General features: G+C 41.5%; 1 protein-coding gene across 1 annotated transcript in view; it reads right to left on the bottom strand.

The window, feature by feature from the left end:
• Positions 1-977: 977 nt before the first annotated feature.
• Positions 978-22,546, bottom strand: part of LOC135892895 (myb-like protein X) — a 96,461-nt gene continuing 74,892 nt past the window's right edge. The window contains exons 48-63 of the mRNA XM_065420660.1: positions 21,436-21,456; positions 21,121-21,141; positions 18,728-18,748; positions 17,963-17,983; positions 17,238-17,258; positions 14,717-14,737; positions 14,402-14,422; positions 12,319-12,339; positions 12,004-12,024; positions 11,237-11,257; positions 10,075-10,095; positions 8,232-8,252; positions 7,917-7,937; positions 5,426-5,446; positions 4,954-5,010; positions 978-1,492 (exon numbers count right to left, since the gene is read on the bottom strand). Of these exons, the coding sequence (XP_065276732.1) occupies positions 978-1,492; positions 4,954-5,010; positions 5,426-5,446; positions 7,917-7,937; positions 8,232-8,252; positions 10,075-10,095; positions 11,237-11,257; positions 12,004-12,024; positions 12,319-12,339; positions 14,402-14,422; positions 14,717-14,737; positions 17,238-17,258; positions 17,963-17,983; positions 18,728-18,748; positions 21,121-21,141; positions 21,436-21,456 (866 nt within the window). The remainder of the gene's footprint in view (positions 1,493-4,953; positions 5,011-5,425; positions 5,447-7,916; positions 7,938-8,231; positions 8,253-10,074; positions 10,096-11,236; positions 11,258-12,003; positions 12,025-12,318; positions 12,340-14,401; positions 14,423-14,716; positions 14,738-17,237; positions 17,259-17,962; positions 17,984-18,727; positions 18,749-21,120; positions 21,142-21,435; positions 21,457-22,546) is intronic.

Below are 22,546 nucleotides of genomic sequence, written 5' to 3' on the forward strand. Positions count from 1 at the left end.
GGTGTTATTTTGTTTCCTAGGCCAATGCCAACCACTGATATTATGAAACAATGCAGCATTTTCCTCATTCTGTGTGAGAAACATCATATTATTGAAAGGTTTTACAGAATCAGTATTTCTCAAGTGGTGAAAAACTTTTTTTTATGGAAAACATACAGATAAGATGGCACCTCAAACAGTAAACAGCTCTTCCTGTTATCCCCCCAAAAAGATATATCACTATAAATTGTTATGTGTTTGATATAAGTGAATAATATGAGATGTCAAATAACTAGGCTCAATCAACTTTTATTCATCAAGAATATTAAGCAAAGATTAACACAGCAATATACAGAAAGAAAAAGTCAATTAGTTGCCAACCCATCCTGAAGACATCCATGTAGCTGGTTAAACTTTCTCAAGATTGTATGCATACCCCACCTCTCTTTATACCTGACTTGAAGATTGGTTATACAAATAGCACAGATATACTGGTGTAATATAGAATTTTATTTGCTCATTCTTAGCTGCTAATACACATAATCCAGATAAACTAGTAGTTAGCAATGAAAAAAAAATTACACTCCTAGTTGAAAGTTCTGTTTGTGAGACCTAAGTTTGATAGATTCCAGTATTGTTCCATTTCTAATATGGGGAGCCACCCCTAGCATTAGCAATGTAGGTAACTATATTTTCACTGGCAATTTCTTTATAATTTTTATAATTATAATTACAACTATACAATTATGAACAATTATATATATTAATAGATGTAATTATTAATAATAAATATAATTTATAATTGTTTTATAGATAATTATATTTTATCATTATGCTTTTTTAAAATAATTTCACTGGCAATTTTTTTCCAGTTCACCTTTCTTCTGGCTGCAGGGAATTCTGTTACCTTTGTTCAGTTGGGTCAACAGCGCCATGACGTATCATGGGGCTTTGGATTAGTTTGGTTAACAAAACTGAGTATCACTGCCATTTTAAATTTATGAACAAATTCTCATTGTTGTTTCTTTCTGTGAATTTTTAAAGAATGGATAAACTTCTCCTGAGAATGAACAATCATTAAATGTGAACAACACAGACATGTCAGTTACACTGAAAAATGTCACCTCCTGCTGTTGGTAATTAAGGTAAACTCCAATTTTCTTGGGCTTTTTCTGCACCATTACCCTGCTCCATGGATCTGTTTTTGCCCAATAATCTCTGCCACTCAGACCCAGAGCCCAGAATCCCTCTTTAGGGGACAAGGAAAGTTTTCCTCTTCTCTGTATTGATTTTGTGGCCACTCCCAGGTCCCAGTCACTGCTCTTCTCAACGTCCACCTCCCAGTAGTGCTCTCCAGAGGAGAATCCTTCAGAGCCCAACACACAGACGGTCGAATCGAACCTCTCTGGATTTGGTGGAACTTGCTGAGGTTGGGGTTCATGAGTAAAAGTCTTCTTATCCCCAGCAATGGAGAGATTGGGGTGGGCTGTTCCTGCATCAAGAGTGATGACATCTGCAAAGAGAGATTGGGTTTTCAGAAGTACTGTTCTAATGTCAGTCTGAGCTGGGATATGAGAAAGTTTACAGGGTGGCCCCATCGTGCACTCCTTTCTCACAAGGGAGTTTTGCCTGACTGAATCCTGCTTGACAATGTTTTAGTTATATCAAAATATTTCAGATATATGACAGTTGTTTCAGGTTAATACAAAAGTGAAAGTGATTCTGAATTATTTGGGTGGCACTCACGAGGGGGCTATAGCCACATAAGTCAAACATTTAGATGACACTGGCATTCACAAAGCCCTTGCTCAGCTGCTACTGTGCAGGCTCATAAATTCCCTACACACCTAGGTTTCAACAATTAAAGTTCCCAAGATGCCTAAACTTTTGCAGCTGGGCCTGCACTCAGCCACCTGAGTCCTGACATTGCCCAGCAGCTTCACACCTAACTCATTCCCAAGCCCCAGGAGGATTCACAAACTAGTGCCACTCTTAAATAAGCTTAAAGTTTCGCCCTTGCTTAAGTACCCTGCTGAACTGGGGTCTTGGAAAGACCATTAATCACCAAACAGACACTCAGATTGTTGAAAAGAAAATTACTGCATCTATCTGGTTTCATCACCCTCTTAATGATCATCTCTAAGTACCATATTCATTTTTTCCACCATCACCAAATTCAGCATTAATCACAAGTCAACACCACCACCACCACCAGAACTAACTTTTCACCACTGTCTTCGTCATATCAAATGCAATCATGATCACACACATTTTACTCTTGGCCACAACTACCCACCAGCATAACCCCTGTCATCATTTCTTTTACTACTATAATCAGTGGAATCACCATCACTGCCACCACCTCATCTGTACTTTTATCCTGCTCCAAATCCTGAGGCCCCGACTTAGCATTTCCTCAGTCCTTACTCAGATCTAATTCCCATTGTGGGCTGATTCTGATCTTACTTTGTGTAAATTAGGAGTGACTTCACATAGATCCATGAAATTACACTGTTGTGAAACTGATATGAAGTCAGATCAGGTCTTGATATACATGCGTGTTTTGCCTAAGTAAAAACTGTAAAAACTGAGCATGGCTCTCAGGATTTGTTCTCAGGAAAACAGTGTTCTATGGTATGTTTCTAGTTTGGTTACTGCATTAACACAATGATTTCTTAATACCTGAAAAATGTGTATTCTATTACCTCTTTTACAGCAAGCCTTCCTCCATGCTGAATCGGAGAGAGAAATAACAGACATTGAATTAAAAGAGGCCCATACTAAAGAGTTTCCTTCCTCTGGTGGTAGGATAAAATACACAGAAAAATTTCCCCTAGAATGCATGCACAGAGAGACGTAGTACACCATACCTACATGTGGGCTTTGCTGAACTCCTGTGATTTGAACCTGAGCAGGGGTTTTAGTCTACATAAGAACTGCTTTGTCTGTCTCACTCCTCAAGCCAATACCTCATGTCATATGCTCTATTTTGGGTGTGGTATGTTTTTGACTTTTTCTTACATAAACCAAACTCTCTCACACTTCCCCTCAACCATACACACACTCTGTCAAACCATTGGAGACTCTGTAAACAATAGTTCAGACCCTACTATTATTATTTACTTTGGTAGTGTGGCAGAGGCAGTACACCCCGAGTGAGATAAGGACTAGGTCCCAAAGCCACAAAAGTACTTGGACATTGCAGTACTAAGCATTTCAGCATCTAACTTTTAGGCACCAAGCCATACGATGGAGTTTACAAGCCTGAGGTAGGTGCCCACTATGCACTATCTTTGATTGTGTGCAGGATGGGTTAGTGGGTTACAAATCCTTATAATAAGCCATAAATCCAGTGTCTATTCAGATCATAATTTTTAGTGTTTAGCAAAGTTATGAATTTAAGATCCCAGGATCTTCTTTTGAAACTGTTGCACTGTTCCTTTGAGGATGAGGACTGAGAGGTCAGATATGGAGTGATCACTTTGTGAAAGGTCTTCACCCACAGATGATATGGAATTTTTGACTTTTACCATTTTCCTGTGTGAGTTCATCCATGAGCGTAGTGGGTGTCTGACCAGAACACACCAACTAAAAGCAGCACCAGACCCAGCCAGAACAACAAATGCAAAACCTACAGAAATATCTACGCCGCTACAATGATCAAGACACCCTCTCCCACACACCTTTTCAGATCCAGAGGTCCTACACATGCCTATCACAGCATGTGGTGTACCTCATCCTGTGCCCTAAATGCCCCAACAATTATGTGGGGAAAAAAAGACAAACACCATGCTCTAAAATGAAAAACTGAGTGCTGCAGTGATACTGATGTGACCCCTGCTGTAGGCAGCACGACGGGCTTCTCCAGTAGATACAGGTACTGCCTCTTGTGAAGGTGGAGCATCTATGCTGACAGAAGAAGCCCTCCCATCAGCATAGGTAGTATCTTCACTGAAGTGCTGTCGCAGTGCAACTGCACCGGTAGAGTTGTGCCGCTGCAGCAATTAAGTTTAGTTCTACCCTTGGCCTCAGGCTTAAGGAGGCTTGACAGAAGTAGGTAATCTAGGAATAGCCCTGTGCCAGGAAAGATACATGATTACTGAAAAGAATGTACCAATAGATGAGGTTCAAGAAAATATGCCATAATGGACCCATCTAGACCCCAGGTTCTGTTCTGACTGCTGGTTACCATGGGAACCTGATTATGTAAATGTTAATAAGATGCTAATAAGAATAAAGGGAACTAAGAGAATAACCTCTGAGAAACAGGGCACCTCAAAATGTATGGCGTGCTGAAGTACTGATAAGGAAGAGGAGTTGGAATCCTCATGCATATGGATAAGGTGCTAGGTGTGGTCAAAATTCACTGGTATGAATAAGAGCCTATTGCAAGACCCTAGCAGGTAAGAGCCTAGCAGGAATCATCCCTCTATTGATGACAATACATTGAGAGATCTACCAGACTCCGGAATATCTTGGGGGATGTGGGGATTTGCTTGGGCCCTCTCAGGTTTTACCTATTTGTTTTAGATTGTAACTGCTTAGAAACTTAACATACAGACAAGATTATTTACTTGTGACTGTATTTGTAGCCATGTCCTGGTTCTCCATGTGTTCCTAAGCCTGCCAACCTAAGAAAATCAATAACGGTAATTTTCACCCTGATGATCTTAAAACTGTAGCAACAGAGGAGATGGACAAACAACATAGAAATATCAGTCAATTTAAATAAAGGCTATGATAAATTGAAAGGAAGAGTACACATGGTCTATCCTGTTGAGAGATACTTAAAATTAGACCATTAATTTTAGAGTAGACAAAAGGGTAATGGACAAATTTCCTGTGATGAAAAAGTCATCCACAGATCTGTTATGGGGTGAAAAATAAAATGGATGGGTAAGAAACTCTCCTTAGATTGAGGAAAGACAATGAAATAAAGAAATATCTGTTTCCAGTTAAGTACATTCTTCTTACGAATAGTAGCAGCTGAGAAATTAAAAGAGAATTTACCATATTCCCGCTGGAGATTCTCTGCAAAAGAAGAGTGGGATTTCAATTAGAGTTTGGGTGAACAGGTCTTATCTTATCTCACTGAAGGAACTCTGCCTACAGACCTCACCAATCTCAGCTGCTAGTTTTCCAATTTGTCCCCTCTCCTACACACTGAATCTGATTCCTCACCCAGATTCAGTAACAACTCTGAATCTTGCGTTCCATAGCTAAAAAAAGTAAATGCCTGTGAACACACAAAACTGGAGACCCAGCCCACACCCTACAGACTCCTGTTTACGTATGTCCTTCTCTTAACCACCCATCACCGTAATTATCTTATTGGCAGTGCCTTGAGACGTCCGTCTTTTGAAGGACCCCTAGTAATCCCCACAACCTACAAGTCATTTGAGCTCAACCTGATTAGCACTAAACTCAAAATTCAAAGTATACCTACCATTCTCTTTCTCAAGCTTCTCTGAAAAAAACATGGAAAAATTAATTCAAACTAATGCAAGTCTTTCAATATGCAATACAGTAGCCAAATTAAAGTAATGGACTGATTCCCTGCCTTGTTCCAATTCCTTCGTGACATTCACGGTATGTTAACCCAGCAGCTGAGAGATGTGAATGACAGCTGGGTGGAGGTACACTCAACAGCTCTGCTCAAACTTGTACCCAACACAGGACTGTGGTGGCAGCAGTCAGTGGCAGCGGTTTGAACCAAGCACCTCCCCAAGGAGTCAACTGGTGATGTACTTGGGTGTCTTAGGTCTGGTCTACACTAAACCCCCAATTCGAACTAAGGTACGCAACTTCAGCTACCTGAATAATGTAGCTGAAGTTCGAAGTACCTTAGTTCGAACTTACCTCGGTCCAGACGCGGCAGGCAGGCTCCCCCATTGACTCCGCGGTACTCCTCTCGCAGACAAGGAGTACCGCAGTCGACGGCGAGCACTTCCAGGTTCGACTCATCGCGTCTAGACAAGACGCGATAAGTCAAACCCAGAAGTTCGATTGCCTGCCGCCGAACTAGGGTCGGTATAGACGTACCCTAACTGAAGTTGCCACCTCTATCTCTACACTGCTCTTTTTACCTCGAGCAAGAGAAATAACTGGATACATGAACCCGCTCCCCGGGTTGTATGGGACATCTCAATAAAAGCCTGTTTTTTTTCTGAAGCACAGTAAGATGAATATATTAATGGCTCTCAGTTTGAAACACAGCCTGCTTCTGGCTGACTTCACAAATCAATTCTGACTTTCTCATTTTCTCCGGGAGATTACAAATGTGAGAATCAAATCAGCCATGTTAAAAAATTCAAGTCATTTGAGCTCAATCTGATTAACACTGCACTGAAAAATTTAAGTAAACTTACAGTTCTGTAACACAAGCTTGTGAACACACAAAAATGTGTGTGGGTGCCCACACCCCACCAACTCCTCTTTACAAATGTCATTTCCTCAACCACACATCACCGTAATAAACTTACTGACATGTGTTTCACAATAATGCAAGTCTTCCAATATTCACTACAGTCTCCATATTTAAAGTCATGGACAGATTCCCTGCTTTGTGACTCTCAGGCTATGCCTACAGAGAAGCTGGGAGTTGTGAGTCCCAGATTGGGTAGATGTACCTGACACGCCTGCTCATTGTGAGTGATGCTCTCTTCCCCTCTAGCTTTGGTTAGGCCAGCTAGAGACGGATGAGCCATCTGCAGCCGTGGCTACCAGAGACCTGTCTGGTCTTTTAGCTCATGCATTTAGTTCCAGAGGTCCCACATACGATCCAGACTGCTAAAGCGCCCTTGTGGGCCAGCGTTACAAGGGGTGGCCCATAGCAGGATTTCAGGCAATACAACTGGGAATGTCTCGGAAGCTCGGGGATGTACATCGCTGCCCAGGGTGGCTATGTAAGCCCAGCTTGCTGGGAGTGCCACTCTGTTCCCCGCTAGGGGAGCTAGGCCCAACAGAGATTGATGAGCCATCTACAGCCTTAGCTAAGTGGGGGAGACAGAGTGCCACTCCCAGCAAGCAGGGGTTACGTACACATGACAGCTCTGCTCGAGCTTGTGCCTATAAATAGCAATGCGGTGGCAGCGAAAACAGGTGGTGACTTGGGCTATCTGCCCAAGTAAGTACCCATCAGTTCAGGTGGCATTGTTTTTGTAAACCTACCATTCTTTTTCTCCAGCTTGTCTGAAAACTATAACAATAATTTTTATTTCAAAATTACCTAAGTCTTTCCATGTGCAAAATGCACAGTAGCATCCCAATTTAAAGTAATGGACAGAATTCATTCAGGATGCCCAGGGTGGGTTTACACAGCAGCTGGGAGGTGTGATCCTCAGCTTGTGTGGATGACATGTTACAGCTCTGCTTGAGCTTGTCTCAAAGAATAGCAGTGTCCCTGGCGGAGACTTTCTCTAACTGCCCAAGTACGTACCCAGAGGTTTGGGTAGCTTTGCACTTTGGTGACGAACCCAAGCCCCTGCAACTGCGCTTGTGTCCACATTGCTATTTGAGAGACAAGGAGGGGAAGGTAATATAATTTATTGGACCAAATTCTTTTGAAGAGAGAGACACGCTTTCCAGGTTACACAGGTCTGAAGAAGAGCTCCATGCAAACTAGAAAGCTTGTCTCTCCAACAAAAGAACTTGGCCCAATAAAAGATATTACCTCAACCACCTTCTCTCTGTCTACTGCTCAGTGATCTTAAAATCAGTACTTCAGTTTTAGACTTGAGAGACAATACATACAAATACACTAGGGTAATGACTAAATTTGCTGTGAGAGAAAGTCCTCAACAGTTCTGCTGTGGGTTAAATAGAAATCTGCTGGGTAATGAACTCTCCTTGGAATTCGGAAAGGAAGAAATATCTCATTTCATTAAAGAACATTTTACTGAAAGATAGCAGCAGTTGAGAACTAAAAGACAACTTACCTTTTACATTCTTGAGTTGCTCTGCAAAAGAACAGTGGGATTTCAATTAGAAAGTGGGTTAATTGGTGTCACCTTTCCTCACTGAAGGAACTGTCCCTACAGACCTCCCCAATCATCAGTGGCCATTTTTCTCATTCATCACATTCCCTACAGACCACACCTAATTTATCACCGGAGAGAGAAAATAAGAAAAAATAATCTAAGGTAGCAAACCAATTTCCTCTCTGAGAACATCCTCCACACTTCCGTTATGAAGTTTAAAAAATCTGTGCTCAATCTGATTAGCACTAAACTCAAAAATCAAAGTATACCTACCATTCTCTTTCTCAAGCTGCTCTGAAAAACATGGGACAAAATTAATTCAGTATGCAAGTCTCGCAATATGCAATACAGAATACAAATTTCAAGTAGTGGACCGATTCCCTGCCTTGCTCCAATTCCTTTGTGACACTCACGGTATATTAAGCCAGCAGCTGGGCGTGAATGCCAGCTGGGTGGAGGTACACTCAACAGCTCTGCTCAAACTTGTACCCAACACAGGACTGTGGTGGCAGCGGTCAGTGGCAAGGGTTTGGACCAAGCACCTCCCCAAGGAGTCAATTGGTGATGTACTTGGGGGTCTAACTGAAGTTGCCACCTCTGTCTCTACACTGCTCTCTTTAGGGTGGTACCTCGAGCATGAGAAATAACTGGATACATGAACCCCCTCTGTGGGTTGTATTGGACATCTCAATAAAAGCCTTTTTTTTGACAGGCAGTACGATGAATATATGAATGGCTCTCAGTTTGACACACTGTCTGCTTCTGAGTGACTTCACAAATCAATCCTAACTTTCTCATTTTCTCCGGGAGATCAACAATGTGAGAATCAAATCGGACATGTTAAAAAATTCAACTGAAAGTGACTAATGTCACTTTTTTGTGGCGTGCAAATACAGTTACTGAGCAGTTAAAAGTCAGGTGTGAGAAGTTCAAAGCTCAAATTTAACTTGATGTAACTTTCCTGGCAGCACTAGGAAATCCAGCATTAAGGCAAATGTTTAAGGCATGACAAGGGCCCGTTTCAGTAGTGCAGCTGTGCCGTTGTGGCCTTTTAAGTGTAGGCCAACCCTAAGGCAAGTGTTTGAGGCATGGCACAGGACAAAGTGCACCAATGATTCAACCTGAGATGGAAGGGAGTTATATCAAAATACATAAACATTATAAAAATGAGAAGAATTTTAATGAGAAGTTTAAAACAGAGAGAGAGAGAGGGAGAGAACGAGGCACATAGATTAAATGGAAATGATTAAGAAAACATTGTAATGTGAGGAAAAGGGTATCAAAAAGCTTTTGTGGAAAACATTTACAAAAATATCAAAGCTCAGTTAAATAGAAAGAGCTATTCGGAGTCTAAGCTGAACTTCCTTTTGGGGTTGCACTTCTAGGAAACAATTTTTCAATAGTGACCACTCAGTTTCATTCAGTAATTTGAGACCTCCTGTGGCCAGAGAACTTGTATCTCCCGTTGTCTTCTTTGGAGATGTGGGAGATCAACCATTCTCCAGAGTAAGGAGAATACCCTGCTGCTCATCTTCATTTTTGCGGGGGGGGGCAGGGGGTTGCATAGGCAGAGACGCTAGGAGAAACCAGGGGTGTATTGCAGATTATGAAACGAAGTTTGGGGTTTTTTTAAATAAAAACTGTCACTCCTTTCACAGCAGTGTACATTTAAAATACATGTAATTTTGACCTTCTCAAAAGGATTTCTGAAAATTTGTAACAGAGGAAATACAATGAAAACATAATATATCATGAAAAACTAAACACTGTGAAAATCTTATGCCAGCCTCTTCATATACATCAAGATAAAATTAAGGAAAGAGGGGGCCTGGTATTATTGAATGTCTATAGTATACGGTTCTTTATGCAGTGCTCTTGTAACTGTGTTGCTCCACGGATATTCGAGCAACGAGGAGCAGGAGATAATATAAATATATTTAAGACCTGAGAGACAATAAGTACAAAACCTGTATAGTAATGGCTCAACTTGCTGTAAGAGAAAGTCCTGTTGGGTAACAAACTCGCCTTGGATTTTGGAAAGGAACAAATATCTCTTTTCATTCAAGAACATTTACTTCGAGGGTAGCGGCAGTTGAGAAATAACAAGAGAACTTACCTTTTTCATTCTTGAATTGGTCTGCAAAACGAACAGTGGGATTTCTCTTAGAAATTGGGTAAATAGGCCTTATCTTACCTCACTGAACAAACTGTCCCTACAGAACTCCCCAATCATCAGCTGCCAGTTCTCTGATTCAGCCCTTTTCCAACACACCGCATCAAATTCCGCACCCACATTCAGTAACAACTCCGAATCTTGCATTCCATAGATTAAGAAAGCAGAGGCCTGTGACACACAAAACTGGAGAACCAGCCCACACCCCAATGACTCCTGTTTACAAATGTCATTCTCTCAATCACACATCACCGTAATTAACTTATTGACAGTGGCTTGACTCCTCAGTCTGTTGAAGGACCCCTAGGAATCCCCACGGCCTACAAGTCATTTGATCTCAATCTGATTAACACTACACTGAAAAATATAAGTAAACCTACCGTTCTGTAACCCAAGCTTGTCTGAAAAATATAAAAATAACATGTGTTTCACAATAATGCAAGTCTTCCAATATTCACTACATTCTCCATATTTAAAGTCATGGACAGATTCCCTGCTTTGTGACTCTCAGGCTATTCCTACAGAGAAGCTGGGAGTTGTGAGTCCCAGATTGGGTAGATGTACCTGACACGCCTGCTCATTGTGAGTGATGCTCTCTTCCCCTCTAGCTTTGGTTAGGCCAGCTAGAGACCGATGAGCCATCTGCAGCCGTGGCTACCAGAGACCTGTCTGGTCTTTTAGCTCATGCATTTAGTTCCAGAGGTCCCACGTATGATCCAGACTGCTAAAGCCCCCTTGTGGGCCAGCGTTACAAGGGGTGGCCCGTAGCAGGATTTCAGGCAATACAACTGGGAATGTCTCGGAAGCTCGGGGACGTACATAGCTGCCCAGGGTGACTATGTAAGCCCAGCTTGCTGGGAGTGCCACTCTGTTCCCCGCTAGGGGAGCTAGGCCCAACAGAGATTGATGAGCCATCTACAGCCTTAGCTAAGTGGGGGAGACAGAGTGCCACTCCCAGCAAGCAGGGGTTTTGTACACATGACTGCTCTGCTCGAGATTGTGCCTATAAATAGCAATGCGGTGGCAGCGAAAACAGGTGGTGGCTTGGGATATCTGCCCAAGTAAGTACCCAGCGGTTAAGGTGGACCTGTTCTTGTGAACCTACCGTTCTCTTTCTCCAGCTTGTCTGAAAAATATAACAATAAATTTTAATTCAAAATTACCTAAATCTTTCCATGTGCAAAATGCACAGTAGCATCCCAATTTAAAGTAATGGACAGACATCCTTCGGGACACCCAGCCAGGGTCTACACAGCAGCTGGGAGGTGTGATTATCAGCTTGTGTGGATGACATGTTACAGCTCTGCTTGAGCTTGTCTCGAAGAGTAGCAGTGTCCGTGGCAGAGATTTGCTCTATCTGCCCAAGTACATACCCAGAGGCTTGGGTGGCTTTGCACTTTGGTGACGAGCCCAAGCCCCTGCCGCTGCTCTTGTGTCCACATTGCTATTTGAGAGACAAGGAGGGGGAGGTAATATAATTTATTGGACCAAATTCTTTTGAAGAGAGAGACACGCTTTCCAGGTTACACAGGTCTGAAGAAGAGCTCCATGCAAACTAGAAAGCTTGTCTCTCCAACAAGAGAACTTGGCCCAGTAAAAGATATTACCTCACCCACCTTCTCTCTGTCTACTGCTCAGTGATCTTAAAATCAGTATTTCAGTTTTAGACTTGAGAGACAAAACATACAAATACACTAGGGTAATGACTAAATTTGCTGTGAGAGAAAGTCCTCAGCAGTTCTGCTGTGGGTTATATAGAAATCTGCTGGGTAATGAACTCTCCTTGGATTTCGGAAAGGAAGAAACATCTCATTTCATTAAAGAACATTTTACTCAAAGATAGCAGCAGTTGAGAACTAAAAGACAACTTACCTTTTACATTCTTGAGTTGCTCTGCAAAAGAACAGTGGGATTTCAATTAGAAAGTGGGTTAACTGGTGTCACCTTTCCTCACTGAAGGAACTGTCCCTACAGACCTCCCCAATCATCAGTGGCCACTTTTCTCATTCATCCCACTCCCTACACACCACAACTAATTTATCACCAGAGAGAGAAAATAAGTAAAAATACTCTAAGGTAGCAAACCAATTTCCTGTCTGAGAACATCCTCCACACTTCCGTTATGAAGTTTAAAAAATCTGTGCTCAATCTGATTAGCACTAAACTCAAAAATCAAAGTATACCTACCATTCTCTTTCTTAAGCTTCTCTGAAAAAACATGAACATAAAATTTAATTCAAACTAATGCAAGTCTTTCAATATGCCACACAGTAGACAAATTTCAAGTAATGGACTGATTCCCTGCCTTGCTCCAATTCCTTTGTGACACTCACGGTATGTTAAGCCAGCAGCTGGGAGATGTGAATGACAGCTGGGTGGAGATACACTCAACAGCTCTGCTCAAACTTGTACCCAACACAGGACTGTGGTGGCAACGGTCAGTGGCAGGGCTTTGGACCAAGCACCTCCCCAAGGAGTCAACGGGTGATGTACTTGGGTGTCTAACTGAAGTTGCCACCTCTGTCTCTACACTGCTCTCTTTAGGGTGGTACCTCGAGCAAGAGAAATCACCGGATACATGAACCCCCTCCGTGGGTTGTATTGGACATCTCAATAAAAGCCTTTTTTTTGACAGGCAGTACGATGAATATATGAATGGCTCTCAGTTTGACACACAGCCTGCTTCTGAGTGACTTCACAAATCAATCCTATCTTTCTCATTTTCTCCCGGAGATCACAAATGTTAGACTCAATCAGCCATATTAAAAAATTCAACTGAAAGTGACTAATGACACTTTTTTGTGGCGTGCAAATACAGTTACTGAGCAGTTAAAAGTCAGGTGTGAGAAGCTCAAAGCCCAAATTTAACTTGATGTAACTTTCCTGGCAGCACTAGGAAATCCAGCATTAAGGCAAGTGTTTAAGGCATGACAAGGGCCCGTTTCAGTAGTGCAGCTGTGCCGCTGTGGCCTTTTAAGTGTAGGCCAACCCTAAGGCAAGTGTTTGAGGCATGGCACAGGACAAAGTGCACCAATGATTCAACCTGAGATGGAAGGGAGTTATATCAAAATACATAAACATTATAAAAATGAGAAGATAAATTATAAAAATGAGAAGAATTTTAATGAGAAGTTTAAAACAGAGAGAGAAAGAGGGAGAGAACGAGGCACAAAGATTAAATGGAAATGATTAAGAAAACATTGTAATGTGAGGAAAAGGGTATCAAAAAGCTTTTGTGGAAAACATTTACAAAAATATCAAAGCTCAGTTAAATAGAAAGAGCTATTCGGAGTCTAAGCTGAACTTCCTTGTGGGGTTGCACTTCTAGGAAACAATATTTCAATAGCGACCACTCAGTTTCATTAGGTAATTTGAGACCTCCTGTGGCCAGAGAACCTGTATCTCCCGTTGTCTTCTTTGGAGATGTGGGAGATCAACCATTCCCCAGTGTAAGGAGAATAGCTTCCTGCTCATCTCCATTTTTTTTTGTTTTGTTTTGTTTTTTGGCAGGGGGTTGCATAGGCAGAGACGCTTGAAGAAACCAGCGGTGTATTGCAGAATATGAAACAAAGTTTGGGGTTTTTTTAAAATAAAAACAGTCACTCCTTTCACAGCAGTGTACATTTAAAATACATGTAATTTTGATCTTCTCAAAAGGATTGTAACAGAGGAAATATAATGAAAACATAATATATCATGAAAAACTAAACACCGTGAAAATCTTATGCCAGACTCTTCGTATACATCAAGATAAAATTAAGTAAAGCGGGGGCATGGTATTATTGAATGTCTATAGCATACGGTTCTGTATGCAGTGCTGTTGTAACTGTGTTGCTCCACGGATATTCGAGGAACGAGGAGCGGGAGGTAATATAATTTATTGGACCAAATTCTTTTGAAGAGAGAGACACGCTTTCCAGTTTACACGGGTCTGAAGAAGAGCTCCATGCAAACTAGAAAGCTTGTCTCTCCAAGAAGAGAACTTGGCCCAATAAAAGATATTACCTCACTCACTTTCTCTCTGTCTACTGCTCAGTGATCTTAAAATCAGTACTTCAGTTTTAGACTTGAGAGACAATACATACAAATACACTAGGGTAATGACTAAATTTGCTGTGAGAGAAAGTCCTCAGCAGTTCTGCTGTGGGTTAAATAGAAATCTGCTGGGTAATGAACTCTCCTTGGATTTCGGAAAGGAAGAAACATCTCATTTCATTTAAGAACATTTTACTGAAAGATAGCAGCAGTTGAGAACTAAAAGACAACTTACCTTTTTCATTCTTGAGTTGCTCTGCAAAAGATCAGTGGGATTTCAATTAGAAAGTGGGTTAACTGGTGTCACCTGTCTTCACCGAAAGAACTGTCCCTACAGACCTCCCCAATCATCAGTGGCCACTTTTCTCATTCATCCCATTCCCTAAACACCACACCTAATTTATCACCGGAGAGAGAAAATAAGTAAAAATACTCTAAGGTAGCAAACCAATTTCCTGTCTGAGAACATCCTCCACACTTCCGTTATGGAGTTTAAAAAATCTGTGCTCAATCTGATTAGCACTAAACTCAAAAATCAAAGTATACCTACCATTCTCTTTCTCAAGCTTCTCTGAAAAAACATGAAAATAAAATTTAATTCAAACTAATGCAAGTCTTTCAATATGCCATACAGTAGAAGAATTTAAAGTAATGGACCGATTCCCTGCCTAGCTCCAATTCCTTTGTGACACTCACGGTATGTTAAGCCAGCCGCTGCGAGATGTGAATGACAGCTGGGTGGAGGTACACTGAACAGCTCTTCTCAAACTTGTACCCAACACAGGAGTGTGGTGGAAGCGGTCAGTGGCAGGGGTTTGGACCAAGCACCTCCCCAAGGAGTCAACGGGTGATGTACTTGGGTGTCTAACTGAAGTTGCCACCTCTACCTCTACACTGCTCTTTTTAGGGTGGTACCTCGAGCAAGAGAAATCACTGGATACACCCCCCCCTCCACCCCGTGGGTTTTATGGGACATCTCAATAAAAGCCTTTTTTTTTTGAAGGGCAGTAAGATGAATATATTAATGGCTCTCAGTTTGACACACTGTCTGCTTCTGAGTGACTTCACAAATCAATCCTAACTTTCTCATTTTCTCCGGGAGATCACAAATGTTAGAATCAATCAGCCATATTAAAGAATTCAACTGAAAGTGACTAATCACACTTTTTTGTGGCGTGTGAATACTGTTACTGAGCAGTTAATAGTCAGGTGTGAGAAGTTCAAAGCTCAAATTTAACTTGATGTAACTTTCCAGGCAGCACTAGGAAATCCAGCATTAAGGCAAATGTTTAGGGCACGACAAGGGCCCGTTTGAGTAGTGCAGCTCTACCCCTGCGGCCTTTTAAGTGTAGGCCAACCCTAAGGCAAGTGTTTGAGGCATGGCACAGGACAAAGTGCACCAATGATTCAACCTGAGATGGAAGGGAGTTATATTAAAATACATAAACTTTATAAAAATCGAGAAGGTAACACTGAAAATGGATTCCATCCAGATGTTTACACTTCATTCCTTTTTTATGAGAAGTTTAAACCAGAAACATGGAGAGAGAGAATGTGGCACATTAATTAAAGGGAAATGATGAAGAAAATATTGTGATGTGAGAAAAAAGGTATAACAAGGCTTTTGCGAAAACATTTACAGAATTATCAAAGCTTACTTCAATGGAAAGGTCTTTGCCGAGCCTAAGCTGAGTTCCCCTCTATCTTTGCCTACTTAGGACATAATTTTTCAATAGTGACCACTCATTTTCAGAGAGTAATTTGAGACCTCCTGTGGCCAGAGAACCTGTCTCTCCCGCTGACATATTTGCAGATGTGGGAGATCAACCATTCACCAGGTTAAGGGGAATCCCCTGCTGCTTATCTCAAGTCCATTTTTGGAGGGAGGGGAATTTCTACATTCAGAGACTCCTGAAGAAATGGCAGTGTATCGTAGAATATGACACACAGTGTTGATTTTTAATTCTTAAATAAAAACTGGGACTATTCTCACAGCAGTGTACAACATTTAAAATACATATTATTTTGATCTTCTCGAAAGGATTTCCCCAATTTACAAGAGATCATATCATGAAAAAATAACACAACAGGAAAAAACAAAACAGCATATAACTCTTATGCTAACTTCTGCATATACACAAAGGTAAAATTAATGTAAGAGTGGGCCTGGCATTATAGAATGCCTATACTGCATGGTGTTGTACGCAGTGCTGTTTTAGCTGTGTTGGTCCCAGGATACCAGCGAGACAAGGAGGGGGAGGTAATATCCTTTATTGGACCAAATTCTTTTGAAGAGAGAGACAAGCTTTCAAGCTTACACAGGTCTGAAGAGGAGCTCTGTGTAAACTCAAAAGGTTGTCTCTCCAACCAGAGAAGTTGGTCCAATAAAAGATATTACCTCACCTAGCTTCTCTCTGTGCACTGCCCAGTGGTACTTTAAATCAGTACTTCTATTTAAGACCTGAGAGACAATAAGTACAAAACCTGTATAGTAATGGCTCAACTTGCTGTAAGAGAAAGTCCTGTTGGGTAACAAACTCTCCTTGGATTTTGGAAAGGAAGAAATATCTCTTTTCATTCAAGAACATTTTCTTCGAGGGTAGCGGCAGTTGAGAAATAACAAGAGAACTTACCTTTTTCATTCTTGAATTGGTATGCAAAACGAACAGTGGGATTTCTCTTAGAAATTGGGTAAATAGGCCTTATCTTACCTCACTGAACAAACTGTCCCTACAGAACTCCCCAATCATCAGCTGCCAGTTCTCTGATTCAGCCCTTTTCCTACACACCGCATCAAATTCCGCACCCACATTCAATAACAACTCCGAAACTTGCATTCCATAGATTAAGAAAGCAGAGGCCTGTGAACACGCAAAACTGGAGAACCAGCCCACACCCCAACGACTCCTGTTTACAAATGTCATTCTCTCAACCACACATCACCGTAATTAACTTATTGACAGTGGCTTGACTCCTCAGTCTGTTGAAGGACCCCTAGGAATCCCCACGGCCTACAAGTCATTTGATCTCAATCTGATTAACACTACACTGAAAAATATAAGTAAACCTACCGTTCTGTAACCCAAGCTTGTCTGAAAAATATAAAAATAACATGTGTTTCACAATAATGCAAGTCTTCCAATATTCACTACATTCTCCATATTTAAAGTCATGGACAGATTCCCTGCTTTGTGACTCTCAGGCTATTCCTACAGAGAAGCTGGGAGTTGTGAGTCCCAGATTGGGTAGATGTACCTGACACGCCTGCTCATTGTGAGTGATGCTCTCTTCCCCTCTAGCTTTGGTTAGGCCAGCTAGAGACCGATGAGCCATCTGCAGCCGTGGCTACCAGAGACCTGTCTGGTCTTTTAGCTCATGCATTTAGTTCCAGAGGTCCCACGTACGATCCAGACTGCTAAAGCCCCCTTGTGGGCCAGCGTTACAAGGGGTGGCCCGTAGCAGGTTTTCAGGCAATACAACTGGGAATGTCTCGGAAGCTCGGGGACGTAAATCGCTGCCCAGGGTGACTATGTAAGCCCAGCTTGCTGGGAGTGCCACTCTGTTCCCCGCTAGGGGAGCTAGGCCCAACAGAGATTGATGAGCCATCTACAGCCTTAGCTAAGTGGGGGAGACAGAGTGCCACTCCCAGCAAGCAGGGGTTTTGTACACATGACTGCTCTGCTCGAGATTGTGCCTATAAATAGCAATGCGGTGGCAGCGAAAACAGGTGGTGGCTTGGGATATCTGCCCAAGTAAGTACCCAGCGGTTAAGGTGGACCTGTTCTTGTGAACCTACCGTTCTCTTTCTCCAGCTTGTCTGAAAAATATAACAATAAATTTTATTTCAAATTTACCTAAATCTTTCCATGTGCAAAATGCACAGTAGCATCCCAATTTAAAGTAATGGACAGAATTCCTTCGGGACACCCAGGGTGGGTTTACACAGCAGCTGGGAGGTGTGATCCTCAGCTTGTGTGGATGACATGTTACAGCTCTGCTTGAGCTTGTCTCGAAGAGTAGCAGTGTCCCTGGCGGAGACTTGCTCTATCTGCCCAAGTACGTACCCAGGGGTTTGGGTGGCTTTGCACTTTGGTGACGAGCCCAAGCCCCTGCCGCTGCTCTTGTGTCCACATTGCTATTTGAGAGACAAGGAGGGGGAGGTAATATAATTTATTGGACCAAATTCTTTTGAAGAGAGAGACACGCTTTCCAGTTTACACGGGTCTGAAGAAGAGCTCCGTGCAAACTAGAAAGCTTGTCTCTCCAACAAGAGAATTTGGCCCAATAAAAGATATTACCTCAACCACCTTCTCTCTGTCTACTGTTCAGTGATCTTAAAATCAGAACTTCAATTTTAGACGAGAGACAATACATACAAATACACTAGGGTAATGACTAAATTTCCTGTGAGAGAAAGTCCTCAACAGTTCTGTTGTGGGTTAAATAGAAATCTATGTGGTACTGAACTCTCCTTGGATTTCGGAAACGAAGAAATATCTCAGTTCATTGAAGAACATTTTACTCAAAGATAGCAGCAGTTGAGGAATAGAAGAGAACTTACCTTTTTCATTCCTGAGTTGCTCTGCAAAAGAACAGTGGGATTTCAATTAGAAAGTGGGTTAACTGGTGTCACCTTTCCTCACTGAAGGAACTGTCCCTACAGACCTCCCCAATCATCAGAGGCCACTTTTCTGATTCATCCCATTTCCTACACAAGACACCTAATTTATCACCAGAGAGAAAAAATAAGTAAAAATACTCTAAGGTAGCAAACCAATTTTCTTCCTGAGAACATCCTCAACTCTTCAGTTATGGAGTTTAAAGAAATGTGTGCACAATCTGATTAGCACTAAACTCAAAAATCAAAGTATACCTATCATTCTCTTTCTCAAGCTCCTCTGAAAAACATGGGACAAAATTAATTCATTATGCAAGTCTGTCAATATGCAATACAGTAGACAAATTTCAAGTAGTTGACCAATACCCTTGCCTTAATCCAATTCCTTTCTGGCACTCACGGTATGTTAAGCTAGCAGCTGGGCGATGTGAATGACAGCTGGGTGGAGGTACACTCAACAGCTCTGCTCAAACTTGTACCCAACACAGGACTGTGGTGGCAGTGGTCAGTGGCAGGGGTTTGGACCAAGCACCTCCCCAAGGAGTCAACTGGTGTTGTACTTGGGTATCTAACTGAAGTTGCCACCTCTGCCTCTACATTGCTCTCTTTAGGGTGGTACCTCGAGCAAGAGAAATAACTGGATACATGAACCCCCTCCGTGGGTTGTATGGGACATCTCCATAAAAGCCTTTTTTTTGACGGGCAGTACCATGAATATATGAATGGCTCTCAGTTTGACACACAGCCTGCTTCTGAGTGACTTCACAAATCAATCCTAACCTTCTCATTTTCTCCGGGAAATCACCAATGTGAGAATCAAATCGGACATGTTAAAAAATTCAACTGAAAGTGACTAATGTCACTTTTTTGTGGCGTGCAAATACAGTTACTGAGCAGTTAAAAGTCAGGTGTGAGAAGCTCAAAGCCCAAATTTAACTTGATGTAACTTTCCTGGCAGCACTAGGAAATCCAGCATTAAGGCAAGTGTTTAAGGCATGACAAGGGACCGTTTCAGTAGTGCAGCTGTGCCGCTGTGGCCTTTTAAGTGTAGGCCAACCCTAAGGCAAGTGTTTGAGGCATGGCAAAGGACAAAGTGCACCAATGATTCAACCTGAGATGGAAGGGAGTTATATCAAAATACATAAACATTATAAAAATGAGAAGATAAATTATAAAAATGAGAAGAATTTTAATGAGAAGTTTAAAACAGAGAGAGAAAGAGGGAGAGAACGAGGCACATAGATTAAATGGAAATGATTAAGAAAACATTGTAATGTGAGGAAAAGGGTATCAAAAAGCTTTTGTGGAAAACATTTATAAAAATATCAAAGCTCAGTTAAATAGAAAGAGCTATTCGGAGTCTAAGCTAAACTTCCTTGTGGGGTTGCACTTCTAGGAAACAATATTTCAATAGCGACCACTCAGTTTCATTAGGTAATTTGAGACCTCCTGTGGCCAGAGAACCTGTATCTCCCGTTGTCTTCTTTGGAGATGTGGGAGATCAACCATTCCCCAGTGTAAGGAGAATAGCTTCCTGCTCAACTCCATTTTTTTTGTTTTGTATTGTATTGTGGCAGGGGGTTGCATAGGCAGAGACGCTTGAAGAAACCAGCGGTTTATTGCAGAATATGAAACAAAGTTTGGGTTTTTTTTAAATAAAAACAGTCACTCCTTTCACAGCAGTGTACATGTAAAATACATGTAATTTTGATCTTCTCAAAAGGATTGTAACAGAGGAAATATAATGAAAACATAATATATCATGAAAAACTAAACACCGTGAAAATCTTATGCCAGACTCTTCGTATACATCAAGATAAAATTAAGGAAAGCGGGGGCCTGGTATTATTGAATGTCTATAGCATACGGTTCTGTATGCAGTGCTGTTGTAACTGTGTTGCTCCACGGATATTCGAGGAACGAGGAGCGGGAGGTAATATAATTTATTGGACCAAATTCTTTTGAAGAGAGAGACACGCTTTCCAGTTTACACAGGTCTGAAGAAGAGCTCCATGCAAACTAGAAAGCTTGTCTCTCCAACAAGAGAACTTGGCCCAATAAAAGATATTACCTCACCCACTTTCTCTCTGTCTACTGCTCAGTGATCTTAAAATCAGTACTTCAGTTTTAGACTTGAGAGACAATACATACAAATACACTAGGGTAATGACTAAATTTGCTGTGAGAGAAAGTCCTCAGCAGTTCTGCTGTGGGTTAAATAGAAATCTGCTGGGTAATGAACTCTCCTTGGATTTCGGAAAGGAAGAAACATCTCATTTCATTAAAGAACATTTTACTGAAAGATAGCAGCAGTTGAGAACTAAAAGACAACTTACCTTTTTCATTCTTGAGTTGCTCTGCAAAAGATCAGTGGGATTTCAATTAGAAAGTGGGTTAACTGGTGTCACCTGTCTTCACCGAAAGAACTGTCCCTACAGACCTCCCCAATCATCAGTGGCCACTTTTCTCATTCATCCCATTCCCTAAACACCACACCTAATTTATCACCGGAGAGAGAAAATAAGTAAAAATACTCTAAGGTAGCAAACCAATTTCCTGTCTGAGAACATCCTCCACACTTCCGTTATGGAGTTTAAAAAATCTGTGCTCAATCTGATTAGCACTAAACTCAAAAATCAAAGTATACCTACCATTCTCTTTCTCAAGCTTCTCTGAAAAAACATGAAAATAAAATTTAATTCAAACTAATGCAAGTCTTTCAATATGCCATACAGTAGAAGAATTTAAAGTAATGGACCGATTCCCTGCCTAGCTCCAATTCCTTTGTGACACTCACGGTATGTTAAGCCAGCAGCTGCGAGATGTGAATGACAGCTGGGTGGAGGTACACTGAACAGCTCTTCTCAAACTTGTACCCAACACAGGAGTGTGGTGGAAGCGGTCAGTGGCAGGGGTTTGGACCAAGCACCTCCCCAAGGAGTCAACGGGTGATGTACTTGGGTGTCTAACTGAAGTTGCCACCTCTACCTCTACACTGCTCTTTTTAGGGTGGTACCTCGAGCAAGAGAAATCACTGGATACACCCCCCCCTCCACCCCGTGGGTTTTATGGGACATCTCAATAAAAGCCTTTTTTTTTTGAAGGGCAGTAAGATGAATATATTAATGGCTCTCAGTTTGACACACTGTCTGCTTCTGAGTGACTTCACAAATCAATCCTAACTTTCTCATTTTCTCCGGGAGATCACAAATGTTAGAATCAATCAGCCATATTAAAGAATTCAACTGAAAGTGACTAATCACACTTTTTTGTGGCGTGTGAATACTGTTACTGAGCAGTTAATAGTCAGGTGTGAGAAGTTCAAAGCTCAAATTTAACTTGATGTAACTTTCCAGGCAGCACTAGGAAATCCAGCATTAAGGCAAGTGTTTAGGGCACGACAAGGGCCCGTTTGAGTAGTGCAGCTCTACCCCTGCGGCCTTTTAAGTGTAGGCCAACCCTAAGGCAAGTGTTTGAGGCATGGCACAGGACAAAGTGCACCAATGATTCAACCTGAGATGGAAGGGAGTTATATTAAAATACATAAACTTTATAAAAATCGAGAAGGTAACACTGAAAATGGATTCCATCCAGATGTTTACACTTCATTCCTTTTTTATGAGAAGTTTAAACCAGAAACATGGAGAGAGAGAATGTGGCACATTAATTAAAGGGAAATGATGAAGAAAATATTGTGATGTGAGAAAAAAGGTATAACAAGGCTTTTGCGAAAACATTTACAGAATTATCAAAGCTTACTTC

Source organism: Emys orbicularis, chromosome 21, assembly GCF_028017835.1.
Source record: "Emys orbicularis isolate rEmyOrb1 chromosome 21, rEmyOrb1.hap1, whole genome shotgun sequence".
Classification (NCBI taxonomy): domain Eukaryota; kingdom Metazoa; phylum Chordata; order Testudines; family Emydidae; genus Emys; species Emys orbicularis.